Genomic DNA, 26,393 nt, shown 5'->3' with positions numbered 1-26,393 from the left:
TCTTGTGTTGTTTACCTTGTGTTACAATAAAACTGGGTCTGTACTTTGTACTATGGCATAAATTAAATATTTGTGAGGACGCCAAAGTTCCATAAGAAGAAATGGCTTATCTCCCACACAAGCGTGAAAATTGGTTTTGTTCGTTATGGGGTGGTGGTTGTTTCCTGAGACTACCAGTGAAAGGAGCTGATAAGCATAAACCTTAATCTAGAGTATAAATTCCTTGAAGATTAGATCTGTGCCTTTTATTTCTTCCCTTTTCTCCTGCAGAACCCAGTCTAGTACTGGGGGAATAGAAAGACTTGGTAGAGATTTGTGGGTTGGGTAGATTGCTATTAGTATTTTGCTTTGTTGGTATTATGCTTGGGTCAAAATTCCCTAAGCCCACAACCCCTCCATTGTAGGGCAGCAAATGACAAACATGTAACTGGCTATGGTTTTAACCAGGCCTCATCCCATGGGATTGCCAAGAGGTTAAAAAAAAAAAAAGGCTCTAGTGTACATTTCCAGCTTCTTTTTTACTTTTTAAAGATATATCCATTTATTTGAGAGAGACAGAGCAAGTGAGTGCAAGCAGGAGAGGTGCACAGAGAGAGGGAGAGAAACTCAGCAGACTCCTTGCCAAGCGGGGAGCCCAACTTGGGGCTCAATCTCATGACCCTGATTTCAGACCTGAGCCAAAACCAAGAGTCAGACACTTTAACCAACTGTGCCACCCAGGTGCCCAAAATTACCTGCTTTTAAGAATAAAATACAGATGGTTAGCCTGTGGTCACTGGGATCTAGGATGCTCAGTCCTCTTACTGTGTTTCCTTATAACCCCAAACTCCCTAATTCTGATCACAGCCTCTTACCTTAGCTGGATGATGAACCCAGGTTTGGCATGAATGGTCCATTCACAATGAGCATTTAGGGGGTAGCTCTCCAACAAAATCTGACCCTTTGAGGCTCGCAGAACCTGGCCACATCCTGGGAAGAGAAGATTGGAGCATGGAAATTGGATTCAACAGGAAAGAGAGGGTAGAAGGTCTTAAAGATCCTTTGAGCTCCCCCCACACCCCTGAGAACAGAGTGAAGAGGAAATTACTTTCTCAAGCACCTGGCAATGCATTAGGCAATTTGCCTAGGTTAATTCATTTAATCCACCCAAGAGCTTGAAAAAGGAAGTAATATTATTCCAGTTTTCCAGCTGGGAAAATGCATAACAAGAGAGTTAAAGAAATAGCTTGTCTTGCCAACAAGAACAGTAGAGCAGAGATTCAAACCTGTGTCTGACTGTAAAGTCCAAGCCACTCTACCATCCTGCCTCTCCAAGAGTGCCGGAGGCCAACCTGTGGGCTCTGCCCTAAGACGCTTTGAAAGTAGATACTGTGGTCTTTGTCTAAAGCCTCAAACTACATAAGAGCCTTGGCCTGTGTCCCCTCAACATCCTCTATCCCACAGACATGACCCCAAAACAACTCCTTCCTGACCCCTTTCCATCCAGTTAGAAAAGGTATGTGTCAGTCTGTTCTATGGGCAATTATGTAATTAATGTGTCCCTAACCCATGAGAACAGAAGAGAGACACGATCTTCAACCATTTGAATTGGATTACTGGTTTTGTTTGTTTGTTTGTTTGCTTTCTAGCTCAAACAAATTCTTTTGAAAGCTGCCAATTAAAAAAACATGCATCCAAGAAGTTCTCCTGCTTGAGCTGTGGGCGTCCAAAGCCCTCTACCCTCACTATCACCTTGGTTTCCCTGAGTTACCTCCAAAGAATCATCAAGAAACCACTGGGCTGAGTCATCAATAACTTACATCATATTTTCTAGTGTTAAGCACAGGTGTGTGATATGCACCCTAGTTTTACAGAAGGATTTGGGGGAAATGTCTCAAATTGGTTTTATAGAAAAAAAAATTATCTGGGCGATATAAATAGATGATATCTCCTACCAGAAACATCAAACTATAATCCATGGGCTGAATGTGGCTCAATGCCTGTTTTTGTACATAAAGTTTTATTGGCACAGAACCACACCCATTTTTAATGCCTTGTCTACGGTTGGTCTACAGCTATGGAGAGTGGCAGAGTTGAATGGTTCTGGCCATTCACAGAAAAAGTTTGCCTAACCCTGCTCTGTACAGAAATCCAGTTTGACCTCATAAAGTTTAGCTATGCAGTTAGAGTCAATAACCCCCCAAAAATACAAATCCTCATTGCTTAAAAGAAAAATACTAACATCAGTGGCCACTGCTCTATAGCAGGATGATAGTGGTGATCTTCGTACAAGGTTAGGAAAAGAGCTCAAACTCCTCTTTTGGCAATCTGTGAGGTCTGATGCTTGTTACTTTTGTGGAAATTACTGCTGGGTTGGTTGTACAAGGCCTGTCTTCATTCGGATTTTTACTGGGGGTGGTCCTGGTCCGCCAATGGGAAGCACCGTCTACCACTATCCCCTGGGAAGTGCTTGTCTCACTTGGCCCCCCGCCATCTCTCTCTGCAATCCATTTCCCCAGTATTTGATTCTCCACACAGAAGCCAAAGCCACCTCTTAAATAAACAAATCAGAAAGCATCACTCTCTCGATTCAACCCTCCAAAGGCTTCCCACTATGCAAACACCTTCCTATGACGCTCATGGCCCGGCCTCTGCGCAGCTAAACTGGCCTCTTTTCTGTTCCCAACTCTGGGCCTTGTCTTTGCTGTTCCCTTGGCCTGGAAGGTTTGTCTTCTTCCACATTTCCTTTCTTTGGGAATTAAGCTCAACCCCTTGCTCAAAGAGGCCTCCCTTGACCACCCAGCTACAGTGGACCTTCATGTCTCTACAGTAACTGTGCTTACTCTATTTTTCTTTTTCTCCGTAACACATATGACTAACTGAAATTATCCAGCTCATCTGCTTACTCTCAGTAGTGGAGCTGGGGCCTCTTCTAGATTGTGCACCTAGGATGGACCTTGGCTTGCAGCATGTGCTCAATAAATAGCTATTGAATGAATGACAGTATTATCGCAGGCCAGGCACTAGCCGAAAGATTTACCAACATCCTCGCACTTAATGCTCACGAGCAACCTAGGAGAACAATGTTCATTCCCCCCATTTCCCAGAGGTGCAACACTAAGGATGTAAGAAGTTAGTGACTTCCTCAAGGCCAGATGGCTGGAAGGTCAAAAGACTGTAAGTGACTGTTTTATCTGTAAAGCGCTGGGTAAGAACGGAGACTGCAGAGCCCCACAGCCCTTGGTTTGAGACTCAGCTTTATCTTCAATGGCTGCTGGCTTTAGGCAAGTTACTTCCTCTCTGGGAACCACAGGAAACCCGAGTCCAATGGGAATAAAGCTGGCACCTACTTCATATGATTTTGGTGAGGCTTGAATCAGATCACGGGTGGGAAGCTCTTAGAAGAGACTTTAGTAAACGTTAACTCTCGGTGGTGGGTGGCAGAGCAGGGGTTTGAACTTGGATCTTTCTAGTACCAATGCTGGGTCATGGCCGGTACACTCAGCTGTCCTGGGGGCTTCCTGACCCAGCCCCGTCCCATAGCACTTTGAAGCAGCAGGATTCTTCCACCCCACCGGAAGAATACATTGTCTCTCCCCCTCTGCCCCACTCCCGGTCCCAGTTTCTGAAGTGCACGTTCCTTCTTCCTGCATACCTCACACGCCGTCGCCCCCATCCGCCCATCTGCTGGCTACGGAAGTGATCTTTGGGTGTGAGAGACAAAAAAAGAAATCTTCCTGCTCAGCCTCCACCCTTTGGGGACTGGCAGCTTCCCAGCCTGCAAGGTGTTAAATCCCAGCTCCCACTGCCAACCTCCTGCAGAGACCCCAAGTTAGAACCAGCAGGAAATGCTGTCAGTCCGCTTCCCTGCACATGGAAACTGGTTTCAGACAACAGGGAAACTGGGCCTCTCCTCGTGTCCGGGGGAGCATCTGCCCACCCCTGTCAGGTCTTCCTGGCAGGAGCATCGGGCTTTAGCCAGATGCAGGATCTCTTGCAGCCTCTGGAGAGGTGACGGCCACCATTCCTATCCAGGCGCTGGCCCCTGGCCACGTGAGATTCTAGACCATTGTTCCTGCAGGCCCGGGACTGTCCTTCAGAAGTAGTCAGGGTTCCAAAGCACACGCCACAGCTCCGTTCTTCATGATGTTTTCCTTCTCACTCCGGCGGGGGGAGGGAGGAACTGGCCCCAAGATGGTGGACAAGTTCCAACCAACCAGACACAAAGAGGCCACTCCTCAGAACTGTGCTTGGGGGAAGGGTATGAGGCACCGGGAAGAAGAGGAAGGAGCCCTACTCCCTTCCCACATCAAGGGGCTCCTTCAGCTCCCTGTCCACTCTTGCCTCTTCTCGGGGAGTTGGCGGGTCTGGGTGCAGGGCAGACTAAGTGCACCTCTCTGTCTAGGGCAGAACAGTGAACACAGCTGAGTGTCCCCGCCAAGGAAGTGCTGGTGGCCAACCAAGCAGGTGGTCCCGAGTCTGAAAGACCAGAGCAGGCAATGGGCCCAGAAACGTGCTCAGATTCCCTGACAATGTCTTGCTGCGGGGGAAGTGGGGTGTGTGTGTGTATGTGGGGTGGGGGGGTTGCCGGCAAGGCCAGACTCTCCCCTGGGCTCTCAGATCCTGGACTCCTCTCCAGCCCCACCACCCCCCGACCCTTCTCTGGTGTTATGAGCCAACACAGGAGAGACAGCTAGACAGACCCCGCTTCTGCAGAGCTGAAGGGAAATCTCCATTAATTTCTAAATTGGCAAGAGAGCTGAAAGGTTCCCAACAAAAATGAACACCCCGGCATTCAGACAAAAGTCTCGCTATCTCCAGCGTCGGGGTAGGAGGGGAGGAGCAAGAGACACAATGCACTTTGGAGACATGGTTGGGGTTTGGTTTTGTTTTAATCTTTCCTCTTGGGGTCTTGGGGGGAAGGACGAAAGCAAGCAAGCATTCAGACACAGAGAGGTATTTGCATTTCCTTTCCTCCTTCAGAGATGACTCGGAGGCAGGACTCACAATGATTAAGGGGCATTTCCTGAAGCCAGGCTGGGTCGGCACTGCCGGTCAGTCTTTTACTAGCTGTGTGACACCAGGCAAGTTCTCCAGATTCTCTAGACCCAGGCTACCTGGTTGGAAGAATAGAGAATAATACTAGTACCTTCTACCATGTTGTTGTTTTCTTATTTGTTGTAAGGATTCAATGAGATAGATATTTATGTAATGCCATTAGCATAGTACCGGATACATAAAATGCTCAATAAATGGCACTGTATGTAAACTAATGGTGTTATTTCTCTTGAGTCTTGTCTGGATCTGAGGCACTATTTTGGCACAAGATTCACGGGGGACATCCCAGGTCCTGATCCGTGCTCCAGGGCTCCTAGGAGCCTCTTTACGGCCCTGGCTACATCCCTAAACAGGAGCCTGCAGATGGATGGCAAAACAAAGGCCTGGATGAGGACCCGGGGATGACCCATGTCCCAGGCCGGGAGCTGGAAGGGAGCTCACACCTTCCACGTGACTTGGTTCATCCCACCATGCAGGGACTCCAAGGGAGACTCAAGTGCCTCCCACGTGGAGAGACAATTTAAGACAGAGGATGAGAGACGGGGCTGTGGGGCCCGGCTTCTGAAGTGCCATCTGACTTCCTCTGCTACGTACAAGCTGTATGACAACAGGGAAGTTACTTAACCCTTCTGTGCCTCGGCGTCCTCACCCATAAAATGATTCTGATGAGGATCAATGACTTAATACACGAAGGCACTTAGAATGCCTGATTCATAGTAAGTGCTAAGAGATGGCTTTTATCAGGGGCTCAGTTCTTAACCCATGACAGTCCGATGTCCATGAATAATTCCATGGCTCACCCTATGATATGGCCTACAATCCCAATTAATTGGGTACTTCACAGTGATGGTTTGTTTCATTGTTTGCCTCCCCCATGATGAGAGCAGGGACCCTGTCTGTCTTGTTCGCACCTTTATGGGACAGAGCAGGTGTTTAGATAATTGTTAACGGAATGACTATGCCAGATAAAATCACATATCTCCCTGCCCAATCAAACTATTCTTAAAGCCCCATCCTCTTTGCCTCAAGTGGTCTGTCCACTCAGCTGTCATTGGAATCTTCACAAAAAATAGCAGAGAGATAATGGAGCTAATCCAACTCAAAAGAGGGGATCTGGGTTGGGGTATCACAGAAAATTCCAATTTCTGCATAAAAAAAGATTTCAGTCCTTTTTTTCTGAGCTTTGGTTTGGTTGATTTCTATTAAATCTGTGTTTAGGGCCACTGATATTTTCTTCCATTGTGACCAGTAGGCTGTGGAATCTCCTCCAATGAATATTTTATGATTTCAGATTGTATAGTTTTCAGTTCTGGAATTTCCATTTGGTTCTTTTTAACACTTCCCAAGTCTACCCTGAAATGTCTCATCTATCTTCTTCTCTACCTTTTCCTACAGAACATTTAGTATATTTATTTTAAAGTTATTTTATTTTTTTAAGTAAGCTCTGTGTCCAATGTGGGGCTCAAACTCAGGATCCTAAGATCAAGGGACATATGCTCTACCAACTGAGCCAGCCAGGCGCCCCTATTTTTTTTTTTAATTCCTTGTGGAAAAATTCCAATATTTGATCATGCATGGTCTATCTCTTTTGACTGATTCTTTTTCTCTTGACTGAAGGTTATATTCTCTACTTCTTCACAACAGAAAATATATTTTTTTTTCTTTTGATTGGTAATATCCTTTCCCGTATTTGGCAGGGACAATGAAGACTGATCATTTTAGATCCAATCAGAAATTAAGCTAGTATGAAGTAAGACCGAAGCTGATTCTTCTAGAGGGGTCTTGAAATTCAAGCACCAGAAACCCAACAAAATCCATCTTGGATTTTCAACATTCTCCGCAATCCGCATCCCACTTTCTACACCTCCATGATGGTAAGACTGGGAAACTGTGAGTGTTGGAGGCTTTGAAATCACCAAGTTTTTGAAGCTGCAAAATGACATCATCCCAAGATCTGCTTTGCCCTAGTCTCTGCTTGCTCAGCACGACTTCACTGAAGAGAGTACTTGGCAGAGAGGACTATCTACTCTGGGGTCTCCTTTAGATGGAAGTTCAGCCAACCACCCACAGTTTCATCGCAAGTCTGACTGACCCCTCCTCTTTCTCTGACTGGCCCCGCCTCCTTCCTGGCTGATCCCGCCCTTCACCTGCCCTGCCCTCAGCCTCACAGCTGGCCCCCAGCGTGAAGCATCCGGGGTCACCTGCTTACACAAGAAGAACTTACTCCTCTGGAGTTTGGATTTTTCTAGACTTTGTGTTCACAGATACTTGATGGTTTAAAGAAGACTGAATTTTCTTTGGTTTACCAAGTCATTTCTTGCTGTTTGAGCAGCAAGGAAGGTCTTTTTCCTGTTCTTCTACACCTTAGCCAAGAAACTGAGCAATGATTGAGATCTTTGACAACATAAAATCCTCTACAAAGGCTCAGACATAAATTCCCTGAAGTCAGAGTGTCAGCTATATATTTTCTATACATATATAATATAACACATATTATATATATAGTATGTAGATATACATAATATATATAATTTTCATATAATTTTATATTAACTGTAAAGTGTTATTTACCATACAATCCTTGTTCTGGGACGATTACCTCCCCATGTCCGATATATATTGTCTTGTCCCTAGGGAATTCTACTTTGTTATTTTTCCTCTCTGGCCCTGCACTGATTTTCTTCTCCAACAAGAAAAAGAAAAAGAAGAGCTCACTTCATGGCTCTGGGTTAGTAGCAATAAGAACAGCAGCCACCATTTAGTGAGCATTTACTATGAACCAGGCTCCACATTAAGGGATTTACAGACAGTACTTCACTGAAACATCACAAACGTCCACAGGGGACCACCATTATTACCCCATTTTGTAAATGAGGAAACTGAGATTTACAAAGATTGAGTAACTTTGCTCAACGTCACAGAGGGAGTAAGGGATTCAAATCCAGATCCTACTGGTTCCAAACCCCATGGTTAACCACCACATAATACAGTTCCCAATCTGGATCCAAATGGGCTTTGCTCCTTTCCTGGAAGTGTCAGGATACATAAGTCCAGGACAAGATAAGCCAGTTTTCAGTGACTCCTCCCAGATGATTCTATGGTTCCCTAGGAAGACAGCTCCATATATCAGTAATACACACCTTTGTGGGCTTTTCACTCACTCGCTCTCTTTAAAATTTGCTCTTGATCATTCCCCATTATGGCTCAAGGACCAGCCTACACAAATCATTTCCCTCTCTGATATTCTAGCCCCACATCTTTAGGCATGGCTCATGGCCAGCCCCTCTGCTCTATCCAAAATACGGCTAAGAACATAAAATGTATTAAGGGTCTATAATCTCTCCCCATAAACCCTCTGTCGTCTGGGTTGACTGGCTAACCTTCCATCCCTTAAATTCTCCATAGCTTGAAAGTCTGGGTCACTGCGATGTGAGCTAGAAGTGTGTTATCCTGGGTAGCTCTTAGGCCCTCTCGTGGCTCATCTCATTCGGTGGCTGAAACACTCAGCCTGAGGCCCACATTGAATAAGCTCCACTCTGAAGCTCAATGGACTGGTTCCCCTTAAGACATTAATTTTCCATTTATGAAGCTTTGGGAGGGAGCCTTGATTTTGACTTTAAATATCAGTGCCTGTCATAACCAACGTCCAGATCCCAGTTCCTAAATACCATTCCACACAAAAGGAACCAGGATTTGTAGAGAAATGGCTGGTTCTATGACCCTGACATAAACCATCAACATGAACTTGAAACATCTGGGGGGAGAGGGGAGCAGAGGGAAAGCAAGCAATTGCCTAAAAAGCGACACTGTGGAGCTGGCTTGAAGGATCTTCACTGGCCAATTCTGGGACCATTCGAGCATCAAAAAGAAAAATGATGATCACATTACAAAACGCGGGAAAAAATGTAGATTCATGAGTTCATAACTCCATAAAAGAGAGAGAAAGTCAGATGTGAGAAAGTGATTATTGGTGGATCCAGGTGAAGGGTATATGAATGTGCTACTTTTTCAACTCTTTGTAAATATAAAATTTGTCAAAATAAAAAGTTGGGGGAAGGAAGAAAGAATCAGCTCCTTTCCGTAGCCAGAATATTCTGAGTTTACTAAACCGATCTTTCTTGGGGAAGAGGACGTGAGTAAAGTCCTCTCCTGGGCTCAGGGACCTTGGGCCCTTCTCCTCTTCTCTTTGTTAACAGGAGCTGTTAACAGTTATAAGTGAACCCGTCACATAATGGGTTCGAAGACTGCCATAAGTTAGGCTAATGCTAATTATCACAAAGATTGTCAAGGACAGCAAGCAAATAGAGGTGCTCTAACACCGGCTCAGTACCGCATGTTCTATAATTAAATATAAAATAGTCTGATCCTCTCTGGTGTTTGCCTGTCACTTCTCCTTCCCAGGGTCTATATGGCATTCCAGAAAAAATGCCAGGGCTCTACAGAGGCTGCTCAGCAGGAAGCCATCCTTCAGGATTAAAGAGACTGAAAGGATCACTTGGGTGCCATCTACTGGGTAAACGCTTGCACTGCGCCAGCCAGGAACAGGCCTCCCGGGGTTCAGCTCCCTCCTAGTAGAAGCAGGCAGTGCATGCCCAGCCCCAGGCAGGCATTCAGCAAATGGTTGAAATGAATTACTTCCTCCTTTGAATTCCCGTCACATTTATTTAATGCCAATATGAGGTGCTGGTGATAAGAACCTCATACCATCATATTGATGTCTTCCAACGGTCAAGCCCTGTTTCCATAATGGACAGTGAACTCAGTGAACTCAGTGAGGGCTCACGGTTCTCTCTGGTGGCCAAGCCCGTAAGAAATGCATCATAAATGCTTATGGCTGGGATCAAATAACACCCAGTGTGTGCAAAGAGGCTTTCAGAACAAGCATAATGAAATTTAACAAGCGTACCGGAACCGTCGCAGAATGAGACAGGAATCTGACCATTATCTTGTTTGTTTCATAGCACTGACCACATTCCAGTTCTTTTCTCTTTTTATTTATTTATTTATTTATTGGTCTCTCCTCTCTAAATCGCAAGCTCCAGAATGGCAGGAACCATGTCTGTCTTGCCCTTCACTGTACACCCCGCACCTAGGAGCATCCATTCAGGCAATGTGTTTTGAATGGATGGATAGAAAAAGGAATCATGTTCTCTCTCCTCTTTCCTAGTTGCCTGAGCCAGCTTTGCTAGCCTCAAGAAAGCCCTGGATTTATATATGGACACCATCACTATCCAACCAGTCAGACTCTATGTGCAGCCAACTTTTACATGGAGGCCAAACCCAAGACTCAGCCGATGGGTGTTTTTGGGAAAGGCTCCTGCTATCCTCCGTCTTGTTACTGCTTGCTTTAGCAGTCTTCTATAGGCAAATATTCTTCCCTTTTTCTGCCCTGTCTCTTAAACAGACTCATTTATTTATACAGAGCAGTTGTAGTACTGTTCAGGAAATATTTGTGCCCCTCTTCCTTGGGAGGGTGTCTACTTCCCTACCTCACTGATCTGGGGCTTGGCCATGTGACTTCTTTCTGGAAAGTTCATGGGTATGATGCAAGTAGAGGCCCTGAATGTACCTGTGTGTTTGGCTCGGCCCCTAGTGTTTTTGCAACCCACCCTGAGAAGAACATGTCCCAAGTAGCTGCTGCTCCTCTGGGCTGAGCCCAGAAGCTGGAGTGTAACCCAGGCCCACCCAGCTGAGATCGGCTGGACCCCAGCCAAGCCACGGACCCGTGAAAAAGGAAAATAAACATTTGTCCTTTTGAGATGGGTTTGTTACACGGAAGAAAAGCGACTAATATAAATGAACACATTATCACCACGACTCCCAAAAGCTTCCAACTTGGAAATTCTGTTCTATGACCACAACCCCCCTCCTGCCTCCGTGTTCGACTCCTTTATTACCACTGTGCCTGCTTTTCCAACCCACTGATACCGCTCATCCTATCCCTTCTGCAGGCTCTTTCTGGTTTCATGTCTGTCCCAGTCGGGACAACCACATCTCAGCCAACTCCTGGAGCCACCGAATGACTGGTTTCGTTCACCTCTGGTCCCGTGATGCTAGAGAGCCTTGTCGGGACGGCATCACCTCTGCGGAAATCCAGCCTCCACGGGGGTCCTCAGTCTTGCTTGGACAAGCTTTAATTTATCATGAGCCGGTGCCTCTCCTGGGTCCTCCTGTGGCTGTCCCAAACCTGTGATACTCTCAAGCTGCAGCCATATATCCGCTTCACCCTCAGCAAAGATTTTGCTTCCCACTTTTCGATGAAAACAGAGCTGTGGGAGGGCCCCCGCCAGTGGAGGCAGGATGCTACTGTGGTTAAGAACAAGGGGTCTTGAATCACACAGACTTCGGCATCTTCCTGTCTTACCCACTGAGGAGCAAAGGCATAGCTCCACCATCACCCGCTTCTGAATCCTCTCCTGTCTCTGACTCCCTGGGATTAGCTGTTCTCTTACCCATGTTCTCAGAGCCCTCCACCATACCCTAGTCCACAGTTTTCCTTGGCTTCCCAGTGTACTTAGAATAACATCTCAGCTCTTTACCAACCCGCCCTTCCTCTAAGGTCATGGGTGAGCTGAAGTCGGCAGATGGCTCCTCCCATCACATATCCCCCCCCCCATTTACTCACACAAGAAAAGAGCGACTTCTCACATCCAAAGGAGAGAAAACCCCAAAGTTATCTCCAATACCGCAAAGGTCAATGTGAAATCTAAAACCGTGCGTTGTATCTCTAATTATGTCTTTCTTAAACTTTCACTGAAAGTAGTTTTATTTCTGGACCACCCACCAGCTTGGCAATTAAGGAGCATACAGAATAATAATGACATATTTACTGCATTTGTTCAGGCTTTACTATGTGCCAGACAAAGCATTAAGCACTTCCCATGAATTATCTCACCAAATCCTTGAAACAACCCTAGGAGGTAGCGTTATACCCACTGTAAAGAAAAGGAAACGAAGCTGAGCAAAGTTAAATGACTTGGCCAAGGCCACAATGCTAGTGACTGGCAAAATCATTAAACCCAGGTCTGCATTATTCCGGACTCTAGATCGTTATATTAGGCCACCTTCCAAGAACAGCTGCCAAAGGAAGACCAGGGTTAAATCCCGCAGCTAACCTACTTACAAGATCATCTACCAACTACTAAATTAAGTTTCCCAGAACCAACTGAAAATGATATGGAAGTTTTTAGGTCTGCAACCCAGACCAGCACTTCTGAAAACTATCTGTACTCTGGAAAATTTGGCTCCCAGGTTCATCCGAAAATACCACTACTCCCCTTCTCCTCCAGGTAGAGCTCAGGTCCTTGGTTGCAGACCACACAGCTCAACCTTCGCCTGAGACACTCGATGCTCATGGCATTTTGCTACAGGTTGGATCAGGCAAAGAACACCAATAGCATTCCATCCTCCATCTCCCCCAACTGGGAGTATCATTCATAAGAGGAAAATTGCTCAGACTGTCAGCTCACCCCAGCTGCTTTGATTGAAATAGGGAGCATGTAACATAGGCTTTAACAAAACAACAGTTTGTACGTTGTTGCTCCAGCCCCGGACTCTCAAAGGGATAGTCACCCGCCCGGCACTGCAGAGGGGAGTCTGAAACTGAGAGGTTAGATTTCCACTCCATTTTCAAAGGATTATTGAAACTCAGCAGGGAGCCCTAATAAAGATTAAGTAATTCTTAGAGACGAGGTAGAACCCAGAAAGAATCCCTTTCCTGGGATAAGTGGCATGCTGACAATTTGATGTGGGTTCCGGGAATTGAACTCAGGAGTCCAGAAATTCACCAAGAGAAATGCATATTGAAAACACACCACAGGACTTAGCATATTTGAAGCCTTATTCACTGCTTGCTGACCACTGCTAACACAGAACTGCTTCTGGAATGGACACGAGGCCTGCTGTGTGCCGAATGTCTTGGCTGCATTTAGGAGAAAGGAGAAGATTTAAGAGCAGACATAAACCTCCTGCCGCCAATTCCGAACAGATGTCCGCAATCCACACCCAGCAGATGGAAACACATCTTTGTTTTTTATAGTCTTACCTAGAAAGCCCTCTGGCCACAGCTTTCCAGAACTCAGATTGCAACCAGCTAAACCTCAGTCTGTTGCAAGCTGAGCCTTGGAAGCAGCCTGCACCAGGGCAGGGTGGCAGTGGGGGTGTGGGGGGGCTGCCTCGGGGTCTACTCACGCATGCAGTCTCCTCCGTACCAGCCCGCACGGCACTCGGCACAGTAGATCCCCTTCACGTAGAAGTCGTCCAGCGTGCCACCCCATGAGCCGTTCCGGCAGGTCTTGCAGTTTTCAAAGATGGTGCAACCTGGAACATGTGCGAGCACAAGGGGGTCGGATTACGCACTGGCAGGTTCTGATAGGCGGCGTGTGAGAGCAGCTGGACTTTCTCAGGGCCTCACCTGGAAAGGTGCCAGAGACCTTGTGGGGGAAAAATGCTCATTCCTAGGAAAATGCCAGAGTCACCAGAATTCGCAGCGAGAAGTCTAGGAGGGTGGTCCGAACCGTGTTCCAAGTCGGTGGTGGACACTCCACATGCTTCTCGTGGAATATTGAGAAAATTCAGGCAAGCAAATAGAATGAAAGTAAGAACACCTAAAGGGCCATCGCCTGGGAACAACTTCTAGTAACACACTCTCTCTGTGTATATAGAAAAACAATTTTAAAAAAAGAAAAAAACTAGGCTTACACTATATACCACACATTCTGTTTTCATTGCTCATTTTTTCAGATCATAATAGAGAGTATCTTCCCGTTCCATTAAATATTCTTCTATTTCCTATACTTCTATAACCAAAGTATGCCATTGGAAACAACCCTGATGCCTAATAATGGGCTCACCCTGGAAGGTGCCGGGCTGCCCCCACCAGCAGGTCACACCAGACAGGGTTGAGAGGTTCCCCGGTAAGGGTCATTTTTATAACATGGTCTCTTGGAGCAGGGGAGGGGCGACTGTGATGAAAGAGATAATCCAATCCCACTTATCAAAATGGAGAGCTATGTTCAGGTTCTGCCATGGTCCAGCTGTGTTTCCTTGAGCAAACTGCTTAAGGTCTTTGTGCCCCAATATCATCATCTGTAAAACAAGGGTTAAAAATTGCACCTGCCTCTTAAGGTTGTTTTAAAAATTAAATTAACACATACAAAGGGCCTGGCACATAGTATGTACAGCCCAGATGTGAACTGTGATCTTCGTTTTGCACTCCTATACCTCCACTCGTCTTATCCCCACTGTTGCATACATCATGCGCAATCTTAACTGCCTGTTATCTGTTTTCCTATGACAATCCAAAGTCATGAACTACATCTCGTTCAACAACATATCCCTGGCACTTAATATAATATCTTCAACATAGCCAGTGTTCAGTAAATACAGTTTGGGTGAATGAATAAGACGGACATGTGGCTGGATGGATGAACTGCGAATCCGGGCTTCTCAGCTGTTTGAGATAACCGGCGTTTCCCTGAGCTGAGAGCACATGTCTTTGATTTTGGCTGAAATGAGGTTTTCCTCGACCTGTAGTGTAGACATGCAGCGTATGTCTGTGTGGTTTCTGGAGGACAGAGGCTCGTGGTCCTCTCCTTGCACACCACCCCGACGTGGCTTCCCCGTCCCAGGGCTTCCTCCCACCAAAGAGCTGCTAATATGATTCACCCAGTTCCAGTAGCTCATGCGGCCCACAGCTGGGTCCCAGTGGAGTCACTGCTCTTCCCAAGGCCATCTTCCCCCACGTGCCCCTTGCCCCTCTTTGGTTCCCTATCCTCTGCGCCACTGAGGAGGCAAACAGACTCAGCATCTACCCCCAGTGGCCCTGCCAACCTTCACTCTCAGCACGGTAACTTCAAGGCTTCTAGGTCCCAAGCCAGAAAAACCAGCCAGGTAATGAAGGTGAGCAAGCTTGTCACAAAAAGACACTCGGGAGCTCACAGCCTTGCCACAAAAGCCAGAGGCTCGAGTTCAGAGATACATAGCCTGGAATCACATGAACATATACAGCAAACTTGGTGCAGAGAGGGGCCCCAGGTCTGCTGGAGACCACAGGACGTCACTACTGACATCCCTGTGACTGTGAGCATGGATGCTGATCTGCCTGCAACCACCGCCACCAGAAAAGAGACGGTTGGTTGTCTACCATGATGAGAGAAACAACAGAAATTCTAAAACCATGCCGCGGTCCCATTTCTCACCCTTGAGGTTGGCAAAAATTCACAATTTGTGTTGCAAGGCTTTGGGGAAACAGCACCGTCACATGGGGCTGCTGTGAATGCCAAGTTCAAGGTGGACAAGGCAAAGGTTGGCAACACGACATTCGCCCTTCTCTCTGACTCAGCAGTCTCTCTCCCAGGGACCTACCCCAAAGAACACTGCAAAAATACAATGATGTATGCATGAGACTACTCACTGTAGTGTTATTTATAATAGCAAAAGCCTGGAAACAACCCAAATACTCATAAACTACACCAATCCACACAATGCTGTTATAGGCAACTGTAAAAGTAAAAGAAAAAAAATGGCTTTATACTGTCAGTGAGTGATATCCAGCAGATATTGTGAAGAGAAAAGAGCAAGGTAGTTAGCAGCATTTCTCGTAGGCTATCTTTTGTGCAAGAAGGGGAAAGATATATACATGTATATAAAAACATATATTTGCTAATGTTGTCAAATATAGAAAACAGATGGAAATAATAAACCTTTCTATATATCAAGTAGGTGGTATAACACCACAGACAAAAGGACAACATCAGTTGGCTTCAAAACATAGAATTTTGACTATACATATTGAGTAGGATATAGTCTAAGCTCAATAAAAGCCATCACCATCAGTGGTCTTATTAGTATTAATGGTGCTACTGCAAACAAAATCAGTGCTCTTGAGATTTTGTGCAGTTACATTATGCTATAAAACAAAGCAACAAGTGATCATGTTAATATTATTAGGAAACAGGCTGTCCACCATGACCGAAGAGATATACAAATACAAAGTCAACAAAATTAATTAAACAACCTTGGAATATTACATTTGAACTTGAGTATCAGCATAGACTCATTTTTTTCTTTTTTTAAAAATACCATTTCTTGGAGCCCCTGGGTGGCTCAGTGGGTTAAGCCTCTGCCTTCGGCTCAGGTTGTGATTTCAGGGTCCTGGGATCGAGCCCCGCATCAGGCTTTCCGATCTGCCGGGAGCCTGCTTCCTCCTCCCCCTCTGCCTGCCTCTCTGCCTGCTTGTGATGTCTCTCTGTCTGTCAAATAAATTTTTTAAAAAGTTTTTAAATAAAACATAAATAAATAAATAAAAATACCATTTCTTAGCCCCACCCACTTGAAATAAATAAGTAATAGCCCCAGTAAAACAGTGACAGTCCAATAACAAGGAACACGTGAGGAGCCCAGAGTATGGCCTCAGACCAGAATTCCTTGGAGAAATGGCCAATTCCAGATCTGGGGCAGAAAAGACACAAGAAGAATCTGAAACATCTTGTCACGTAGGAAACCAAGGAAGTTTTCAAACTCTAGTGTGGTCTTGTCCGAAGAACTCAGGACGCAAGAGGCTCCCCGGGGTCCTGACATGGGGGGATACACGCATGAAAATGAATCATGATTGCAGTGGATTAAACCACATCAGTAAAAGTACCTGAAGTTCATAATCACACACACACACACTCTCTGATCACCAATAGGGACTGCTAGGATATCAACTCACTGTTTTGAAAATTAGAAAAAGAAAAGAAGCTTCTAGGTAGCCTTCCCTTTCAGGGTAACTAGCTCTTCTCGACTTAGATCCAAAGATCGTTCCCAGCACCGCTCAGGGGCGTGAGGTTGGGCGCCTCCTGAATGACGTAACAGGAAGCTGTCGGGTGCGGTTGAGGCAGGTGGTAACTGCTGTCTGTACAATACAGTAAGAAGGACAAACACCACCTCTGGAGCTCTCTCTCCAGCGAGAGAGTGAGCCCGCTCTCACCTCAAAGGTGACTTCTAGACTCCTGAAAATATTGAAAATTGCTCAAAGACTTCCACACAACTGCCAAGGACCCCTAGTCGGGACATCCTGGTTGAGCTCTCAAAATGACTTTAGAAAATTTGGAGGGATTCCTCCACTACGTCCCTACAAAGCACACTCACCGTCAGGGAATTGGGGCAGTGGATTTCTTTTCTAAATCAAGTGTACAAAGGCTATACTGAGGTCACTCCAATTTTCAAATTCAGCATGGCTCTCATCTAAGGAGGAAGATGGTTTAAAAGTATTATTTGTTTATGTGAGTCCCATTTGCTTTCTACTTCTATAGCTTCCCACAAAAGAAAGTTCCTGGCGGTTATGTGGGTCATTCTGTGTGTTTGCAAAAGAAGGGGAAAGGCAGAAATGAGAGAAATTCCCCCAAATACACTTTTGACATCCTTTTGGTCTTCAGCCTAAGGAAAGTATGTTGGAAACTCTCTATGTCCTCCTTTTGATCTGCCTAAAAAGGAAAGGTAAAACTCCCCCTGTGAAAAGTCAGATATGCCAAGCAGCAGATAGAAGAGCACCTAGAAATTATTCCATGACTTGCTAATCATGCTGGAAACACCTTCAGTCTGAGGCTCAGTGTCCACACAGGCCTCCAGGCAGACAGGCAGAAAGGACAGTCACTGTCCCCTGGTTGGTGGAGATATAGTAGTTTGGAAGAAGGCAAGGGAATGCAGGCTGTGACCTGGGAAGGTCCCGTCTCACCTTCAGACACTCTCCTATTACTGGGACCACCTCCTAAATGTCCAGCTCAGAGCCAGAGCCTCATGCTTGACTTCTGCTCTTCCCTTTCCCAAGCAGCCAATCTCAATTTGTTGTCAATTCCACTCTTTTGCGTATCTCTGAAATCCTTCCACCTCTCTCCACACACAGGGCTTCTACATTCATTAAGGTCCCTGTTATTCCTCCCCTGCTCCTGTCCTGGCCTTCCTCCAATCCTTTCTCCATACTGCAGCCACAGAGAAAATCAGCTTTCATGTCTTCACTCAAAGATCTCTGATGTAGCTAAAATAGCTTCAGGATATAACCTGAAGTCATAGTGCAACATGCAAACCTTTCATGGTCTGGCCCTGTTCTCTTCCTGAGATTGTTCTCTTATAATGTTTTCTCTTTGTCTATCACTCTCCCTGTTTTTCATCACACACACACACACACATACACACACACTCATACACACACACTCATACACACACCTTCAGCCAGACCAAGGAACTTGCAATTCCCAAAACCCCAAGCTTTCTCTCACCACAGGGCCTTAGCACATGCTCTCCTCTATGGCTTGATCTCTTTATCAGATCCCCTCCACCCTGTTCAGTTTGCTGTTTCCATCCTCAGCACACATATCGCCTCCTCCAGGAAGTCTCCAACACCCCCAACATTCCCATGGTACCTTGTGCTTCTCTCTCACAACCCTCACCACACTGCACCACAGCTGCCTGCTTACTTCTCCATCTCCCCCACCAGGCTGCAAGCTCTGGGAATGCAGGGAATGTGTCTTTTTTTTTTTTTAATCATTGTATTCCCAGTATCTGATATGGTCTACAAGAGCTGCTGAGTCTTTTGTCAAATGAATGAATGAGTGGATGAATTCACAGATTTATTATGTTAACGGTGAAAAGGGTCCTAATTCTTTTACTCCCTTTGCCTGAAGTTAGAACAGTCAGGATTATGCCACTTTTAGTATCATGGCATCACAGCCTCTGATATCTGCCTGCCCAAAGTTAAGTGATCAGCCACTTCCCATTCACGACCTCAGAAAACACGAAGGCAGCCTGAGGCCTCCATTCCACACTCACCTGGGTGAATGAGGCAGGAGTCACATTCATTCTCCTCATTCCGGCAGCAAGGGATGGTGTAACCCACTACTTCCTTCTTTCCAGGGCAGACACACTCGATCTGATCATATTCACAGCACTCCCGACACATGATATTCCACTCGGCTCCAGGGCAGGCTTCATTAATGACCGTGTACTCTGAAATGGGAACCAGCAGCTGAGGACAGGGTTTCTGGCAGGAAGGGGTTACACCAGTAAGTACTCTGTAGCCACAAAGCAACCTTGGCATACAAATGCCTCGCCCTGCCTGAATAACAGAGAAGGCCATGTGAATTCTTCCTAGGCTGGTGTCTCCAAACTAGGGTGGCCTACCCTGAAGGGTGTCCAAAACCATCCCCTGGGGCACAGATGAAATTCTGTTTAAAATAGTATTCATTTTTATTTTTTAAATTAAAAAAAAAAACAAGGAAAAGAGCTCATGTTTTATCCATATATAATCTAAGTGGATATGCACAAAAATAATTTATAAACAAGCATACATCTCTTGAGTGTCTATGCTCATTTCTATTTTTGCTGGGGTATATCAGGCTACTGCTTACAGCTGCATAGGTTGTGCACTGCACAACTGCAGGAGGGACCATTCAGCTGAACGATTGTCCAGCACAGCCCAGGTGCTGGGGCCATCAAACAAGTTTGGAGAACATTTGCTAGACTAGGTCATTCAAGTTCAAGGCTAACTGCCAAATAGAGACCATGTCATTTCCTGCAAACTTGGCTCCTCAGTTTCGCGGCATGCCATTTTTATCGTATCTTCAAAGCTAAAACCAACAGAAAAGACAAAAAGTATCTTAATTAGTATGTTTGGGAGAATTTCAGTGCTTTACCAGGGTGAAGTCATTGGCAGAACTTCATTCAGTCCCCAAATACAACTGAGTGTTCTTTCCCATGAGAAAAAAAAAAAAGTATTCCTTTCTGGGTAGGACTTCTGTCTTTCTTTCTTTTTTAAAACATACCTTAAGTAAATGAAAAAGAAAAACCATCTGGTAAAATCTATAAGGGGAATCAGTCGGCGGCTGCCCAGGGGAACCCAGTCCAAGAAACAGACTGAGCTTTGATTTGCTATTCTTTCTTCCCTACTCTCCATGTCTCAAAGTTTTGCACAAAGACGGTGATTGAAGAAGAAATAGGTCAGATATTTGAGGGAGAAAGTGAATCTGGCTCCTCTGTGAAGGCTCCCCTTAAAACCCTGGGCAGGGATCCCCCAACATGATTTGCAGGCCCACATAAACCCACGCTAGCATCTGCGGTGGCTTCTAACCTCTCGAATTTCTCAGTTTAGTTTTCTATTTTCCTCCCTTACATTTGGAAGTCTGACACTGAGTTGATCATCCTTAATCTGCCAGGTAGAACCATCTAGAGAAACCATCACCATCTCCTGTCAGCCTCAGGTCATAAGAACATTCTAGCATCATAGAAAGGAACCACTTGTGGGGCGCCTGGATGGCTCAGTGGGTTAAAAGCCTCTGCCTTCGGCTTGGGTCGTGATCCCGGGGTCCTGGGGTCAAGCCCCACATCAGGCTCTCTGCTCAGCCAGAACCTGCTTCCTCCTCTCTCTCTGCCTGCCTCTCTGCCTACTTGTGATCTCTGCCTGTCAAATAAATAAATAAAATCTTAAAAAAAAAAAAAAAGAAAGGAAGGAAGGAACCACTTGCATAATAAGGGACAGTACCTTAAATGGAAAAATTTAGCTTTATTAAAAATGCTCTCATTTCTTTTCCCACACACTTTGGCAGACCAGCAAAGATCCTCACACTGGCATTTGGGAATGACTGAGAGTGATTACTGTGATCGTGTCACTAGCAAAGTTTTGTTTCCCTCACTACTCTGTGGGCCTGTCTAGGACAGACACCAGGACAGACTTAGCTGAGCTTCCCAGGTTTCTGATGTTGGACCAGTGACGTGAATGGCTTCTCAAATGTACATGAGAACTTACTGGTTAAAAGTGAAAAAGAGCAGGAGAAAACACAAGGGTACATTTCCATCGTATTTGGCCATCAATCCTTAGAAATGACACTTAAACATGAACAACAAAAGAAAAACAGATAAGCTGGACTTTATCACAATTTAAAAATGTTGTGCAGCAGAGGACATTGTCAAGGAAGTAAAAAGACAGTCTACAAAATGGGAGCAACGTTTTGCAAATTAAATATTTGATACGGGTTTAATATCAAAAATACATAGAGAACTCCTACAACTCAACCACAAAAAGACAAACAATCCAAGTGTTTTAAGGAGGCAAGTAGCATGAATAGATACTTCTCCAAAGAAGCTAAACAAATGGCCAATAACTCATAAGAAGATGGTTGACATCACAAGTCACTGGGGAAATGCAGATCAAAACCATGAAAAGATACCACCTCATGGAACTTAGATGTCTGTAAGAAAGGAAAGTAACAAGAGTTGGCCAAGATGTGGAGCAACCAGAACCCTGGGGTATTGCTGGTGAATCAGAGCCGGGCCCTCCCCATCCACAGAGAAGTACCTGGAAGAGCTGGTCCAGGTTGCCTGCCTTCAGTCCAAACCCCTCCTCTCCAGCCCCCCACGTTGTCCAGCCCTGGGTGTTCTCCCCCCTCGAAACAGGTGTGACTCATGTCTTACCCCCTCCCTCTGTCCACCTTAGGGCAAGCACTACATCCTTCTAGCTTTTCTAAGAATTTAGAAACACTAATAACTCCCAGGAGGACAATGGCAGGATAAAAATAATTTGCAACTTTTATAAGACTTCATACTTAAACATGGAAGGCCAAGTAAGGTCTGCTCTACTCCGACAGAGAGTGAAGCCCATTTCCCCCTAAGCAGCAGGTTTGTTCACCTCTGGCGTAGCCGTGGAATATTCTGGGCCACCTTTTACCCAGGAATTAATTCTCTAAAATGCCTTCATTGGCATTTCTTTTAACTTCAATGAGCAAGCTGCCCTCTGCCCTCCCAAGCCCATTATATTAACTTCATAGGTAAGGTCTGGGGCATTGTGTCATCTTATGCAAACAGAATGACCGCCGGAAGCCCGTTCTGTCTGGCAGTTTGGTCAACTGACTCCTTCCCAAGGATTCTGTGTGCGGCATACGGAATAATAGTCCTCCCAGAGATGCCCACATCCTAGCACCCCAAACTATGAAAATGTTGCTTGACATGGCAAAAGGGATTTTGCAGACACAACCAGTTTAAGGATCTTGAGATGGGAAGAGGAGGCTGGATCGTCCAGGTGGGCCCAACGTTACCACAAGGACCCCTTGCAAGAGGGAGGCAGGATGGCCAGAATCAGAAAGGGAGATGTGACAGCAGAAGCAGAGACTGGACTGATGTGCTCTGAAGACAGAGAGAGGGACCATGAGCCAAGGAAAGCTGGCATCTTCTAGAAGCCGGACAAGGGAAAGAAACAGATTCCCCCCTGGAGCCTCAGGAAGGAATGCAGGCCCGCTGACACCTTCATTTTAGCTCATTTTAGCTCATTTAAAACTTCTGACGCTGTAAGAAATAGACGTGTGCTGTTTTAAGTTACTAATAAGTCTGTGATAATTTGTTACAGCATCCACTGGGAACTTGTGTCTTCTCAAACAAACGAACAAACAAACAAATAAACAAAAAGGTTGACCCACAGCGAGTCATTTAACCCCTGAGTGTCCCCACTGAGCACAGTCCCAAGAGTACGGGTGAAACGATGAATCCATTCTTTCATCGCCCAAGTATTTCCCAAGAGTCCACATGGGCCAGTAGAGGCTGGGTGCTGGGATACGATGGAGAGAGAATCAGACACCGTCCCCAGCCTCGTGGAAGTCTCGGTTTCACAGAGGAGGCGGCTTTGGGCAAACAGACGCTACAAACACACCATCACCAACCGTGACTAGGAAAATGTAAGATGGACGTTAGCACCAAATCTAGAGGACTCACAGTGTCAGGGGGTTAAATCAGATCACGGGTAGACATCTGTGGAAGAACCAGAAGAGACAACGGCTTTAATGCTTTGGTGACTCGAGCCTGTCTCCTCTGGTCTGGCAAGCCCATCACCCTTCTTTCTCCCCAGCTTTAACAGAGACAAGTGCTCCCAAAATATATGTGTAAGAAATAAATAGATGAGTGAAATGTTCTATAAGAAATACCTAAAGTTGGCCAGCTGAAGAGATTTCAAAAGGCAGTACGCAGACAAAAGCAACCTCCTGGACTGCTTTTTCTCCATTTATTAGAATTATCTTTGCAGAAAGAGCATACTGGTCATTTGGCTTTAGCTGTCCAGATTTCAGGGAATTTCAATATGGTGCAAAAGGCCAGTTCCAGAAATAGCCCTGAGAGAAGCCCCAAGGACAGAAGTTACTGGATGTTGTCATGTGTACGTACTAAAGCCGTTCGGCATCTGTGTAAGTAAATGCTTTTAGGCTGTCCATGCAATTCAACCTTCAACAGGACCCAGTGAGACCAGTAATATATTTTCTGTAAAGTTTAAAGGATGTAGCCCTACTACCTCACTTTACCAGCGAAGAAAACGAGGAAAAGCACTAAGGAGGGGGAGAAGTAAAGAGAAATGTCAAAACCTTTCTAGAGAATTAATTCTGGGAAGAAGGGAGGCCAGTAGGATTGTGGACCTAGAGAGCAGGTGAACGAGGCCGCAGCTTGGGGGAAACAGGCCAGGACGAGCCCCAGCTTGACCAGCTAGAGGCGAGCATGTCTCCCTTTGCCTTCCACAGTTGGGAACAAAGCCCTGTACAAGCGACTGAGGTGTTCTGTCCCATCAGTGATTCCCAAGAAAGAAGCACAAAGAAAGCACCCATGACAAAATCGAGCTCCAAGAGTTCTGCACCGAGCACATTTATTCACCCCGAGCTCGTCCGTTAGATAAAATATTATTTTTTATTTAATCAAACACGACATGTTTTAACATAAATAATTTCTTATGAAAGCTTCCAAAATAAAATCATAAATAAAGGAATACAAACTACTTGGGAATAACGTTAATATTTTGCTGTCCGTCCTTCAAATTGTCTTATTTCAATGGACATACATATCCACATGCAGATACTGACACATGTGGACAGACAGTCCTCTTCCCCAAACTGGTCACAAATCAGGTTCTGTGTTAGAAACTGCTTTTTGGGGGCCCCTGGGTGGTTCAGTGGTTAAGTGTCTGCCTCCGGCTCAGGTCATGATTCCAGGATCCTGGAACTGAGCCCTGCTTTGGGCTCCCTGCTTGGCGGGAGGCCTGCTTCTCCCTCTCCCACTCCCCCTGATTGTGTTCCCTCTCTGGCTGCTTCTGTCAAATAAATAAATAAAATCTTAAAAAAAAAAGAAAGAAAGAAAGAAAGAAACTGCCTTTTTTCCCCTCAGATTAGAGACGTCTTTTCTTGACACTGAGTAGTCTTCAAGAGTGGTTTTAAGTTGCTGCATAATTACCCTATGTGCGCAGGTATCCCCTTCCCTCTTTCTTAAATCAGGGCAAATGAAAGCAAGAGAGTCGCAAAGGACTTCAGTGTCCTGAGCTTTGCCCCGGGGGCTCTCTCAGCGGCCATGCTGATGGGGCAGAGGCCACCCCGGTGTCTCCTCGCCAGGGGGGAGTCCATTTCCATGGGTCCACTTGGCTTCTTCCAGAACTTGCTTCGGAAAATGGAAGGCACTTCCTCCTGGTCCTGCATTGACAATGGGAATCCTGAGGCCATGACGGCCACGCTGAGGAGCTGGCGCAGGCGCGGCTTCACAGAGCAGACGTCGAATAAATGAAGGGCTGGAAGAAAGCTGCTGGCGTCATCTTCACCCGTAATGTTGCGGGGTCCCTCCGCAGCCTGAGAGTCCGCCAGGAGGCCCGCCAGCCCTGATCTGTCTCTCTCCAGCTGACAAGGTGGCGGACAGGGGATCCCTCCAACAGGAGGTGCTCACCTCCTCAGGATGGTGGGGAGCAACTGTGTCCCCCAGAGCGTGGTCTCCGAGGGCCAGGTGCTCAACACCAGATTTTAAGGAAATATATTGACACTGATGGCCGTTAAGGTCCATCTGAAAAACCTCAGAGGATTCTTCCGGAAAACAAGGTCAGCCTGTTCCTTTCAAGACTGAGACATTGGTTGTCAGATTAAAGACCCAGACGGAGACCACCCCAGAAGGTAGCAAAGAAAGGTGCTTTCATTCTGTGCCATTCCTCCTTTCTGTCCACCCAAACCTCCAGGTCCCCCCAGCTAACCACATTTAAGTAACACTTCAACCGAGTCTTTACCATCCTTCATTCTAGAAACCTTCTGAGACCAGAGGGAGGAAGAAAGATGTCTGCCTCAGCAGGAGATCCGACTGGACAGCTTGGGCCCCTCACTCCCAGCCCACCTCCTCCGGTGGGATCTGCGCTCCCCAGACTGAGGACGGCTCCACAGCCCACAACTTTCCTGACAGCCCCAGGGTCAGGCCACATGCTCACAGGATCAGGATCGATGACAAGCAAACCCCAGGCAGGCAGGACTGGGAGTCACGGGACAGGGAAAGCTTGCAGACTCCATGTGTCCCCCTGAACCTTTCAGAACCTTCCTGTCAGCCAGCCTGGCTGGATTCCCCACCTCCGTGACCTTGGCTGCCCCCTCCCATGGCTCCTCTTGTTAATGAGATAATGATAGCTGCGGAGTCAAGGTTTTCATCACCTGCTCTGGGTACCAGGAGTGATAAAACTTTTAATGGAGCCCATAGGAGTCTGGATTTGGGGCATGCGTACCGTGGGGAGGGACAGGGAGGCAAAAATCGGTTTGTCACCTGATTTCCCTGCTCACCTTTATAAAGCAGGCTGCTCTCCACTGTGCCGCTGCCTTCATTCTTCTAGGCACCCCGGGTCCCAGCACCCCCAGGGAATGCTTCCAATCCCTGGGCCTATAATCTGCTCATTGAATCCTCCTGGCCAGCCTTCAAAGCAAGTCTGAGTTTCTTCACTTAACAGATGAGGAAACTGAGGAAGAGACAGGGTAAGTACACTGCCCCAGGTGGTGCTGTTTTCAGGTGAAAGAAAGACCAGAACCCACCTCTTTCTAGGGCCAGAGTCTCATTCCTTCCAACACGCTACCTGGATTCTAGAGGGTTCCCACCTCTGACTTCGCAGTGTCACGAATGCAGCACTGATGAGATGGACATATTTGGGAATCAGACCACCCAGATGTTAACCCTGAGTCTGTCCCTCTTGTATGCTGGTGGACTGTCGTGGTAGGCAAGGCTCCTTAGCCCGAAGCCGCAAGTGGATAGATGTAAAGTTGATGGGGCTGTTGACGTCCCTGTGACCGGAGAAGGCAATGAGCAGAAAGGGCTTTGAAAGAAAAGCCGCAGATTTATCAAGACATTACCATTCTGCTCTGCAGGATACAAAGCCATCCCATCTCGGGCTAAGGCACAGATGGCTACGGGAGCGAAGGGGGTGAGTAATAATGTCTTCTCCTGAGGCCCACACATACACGGCATTTTTAGGCAGTGTGCTCATACTGAAATCATGGCATCCTGAGCTCCTCCCCTTGCTTCTAGATCTCTAACACCCCTCTTCAGACACCTATTTAAATAGGACA

At 46.3% G+C, this 26,393-nt stretch overlaps 1 protein-coding gene across 1 annotated transcript in view; it reads right to left on the bottom strand.

The window, feature by feature from the left end:
* PAMR1 (peptidase domain containing associated with muscle regeneration 1) overlaps positions 1–26,393 on the bottom strand; it is a 69,680-nt gene that overhangs the window by 33,270 nt on the left and 10,017 nt on the right. Inside the window, exons 2-4 of the mRNA XM_080817714.1 lie at positions 18,847–19,023; positions 13,228–13,356; positions 855–969 (exon numbers count right to left, since the gene is read on the bottom strand). Coding sequence (XP_080673840.1) covers positions 855–969; positions 13,228–13,356; positions 18,847–19,023 — 421 coding nt within the window. The remainder of the gene's footprint in view (positions 1–854; positions 970–13,227; positions 13,357–18,846; positions 19,024–26,393) is intronic.

The sequence above is a fragment of the Martes martes genome (genome assembly GCF_963455335.1).
Source record: "Martes martes genome assembly, chromosome: 10".
In the NCBI taxonomy this organism is placed as follows: domain Eukaryota; kingdom Metazoa; phylum Chordata; class Mammalia; order Carnivora; family Mustelidae; genus Martes; species Martes martes.
This window is presented reverse-complemented; position numbering and strand designations above follow the sequence as displayed.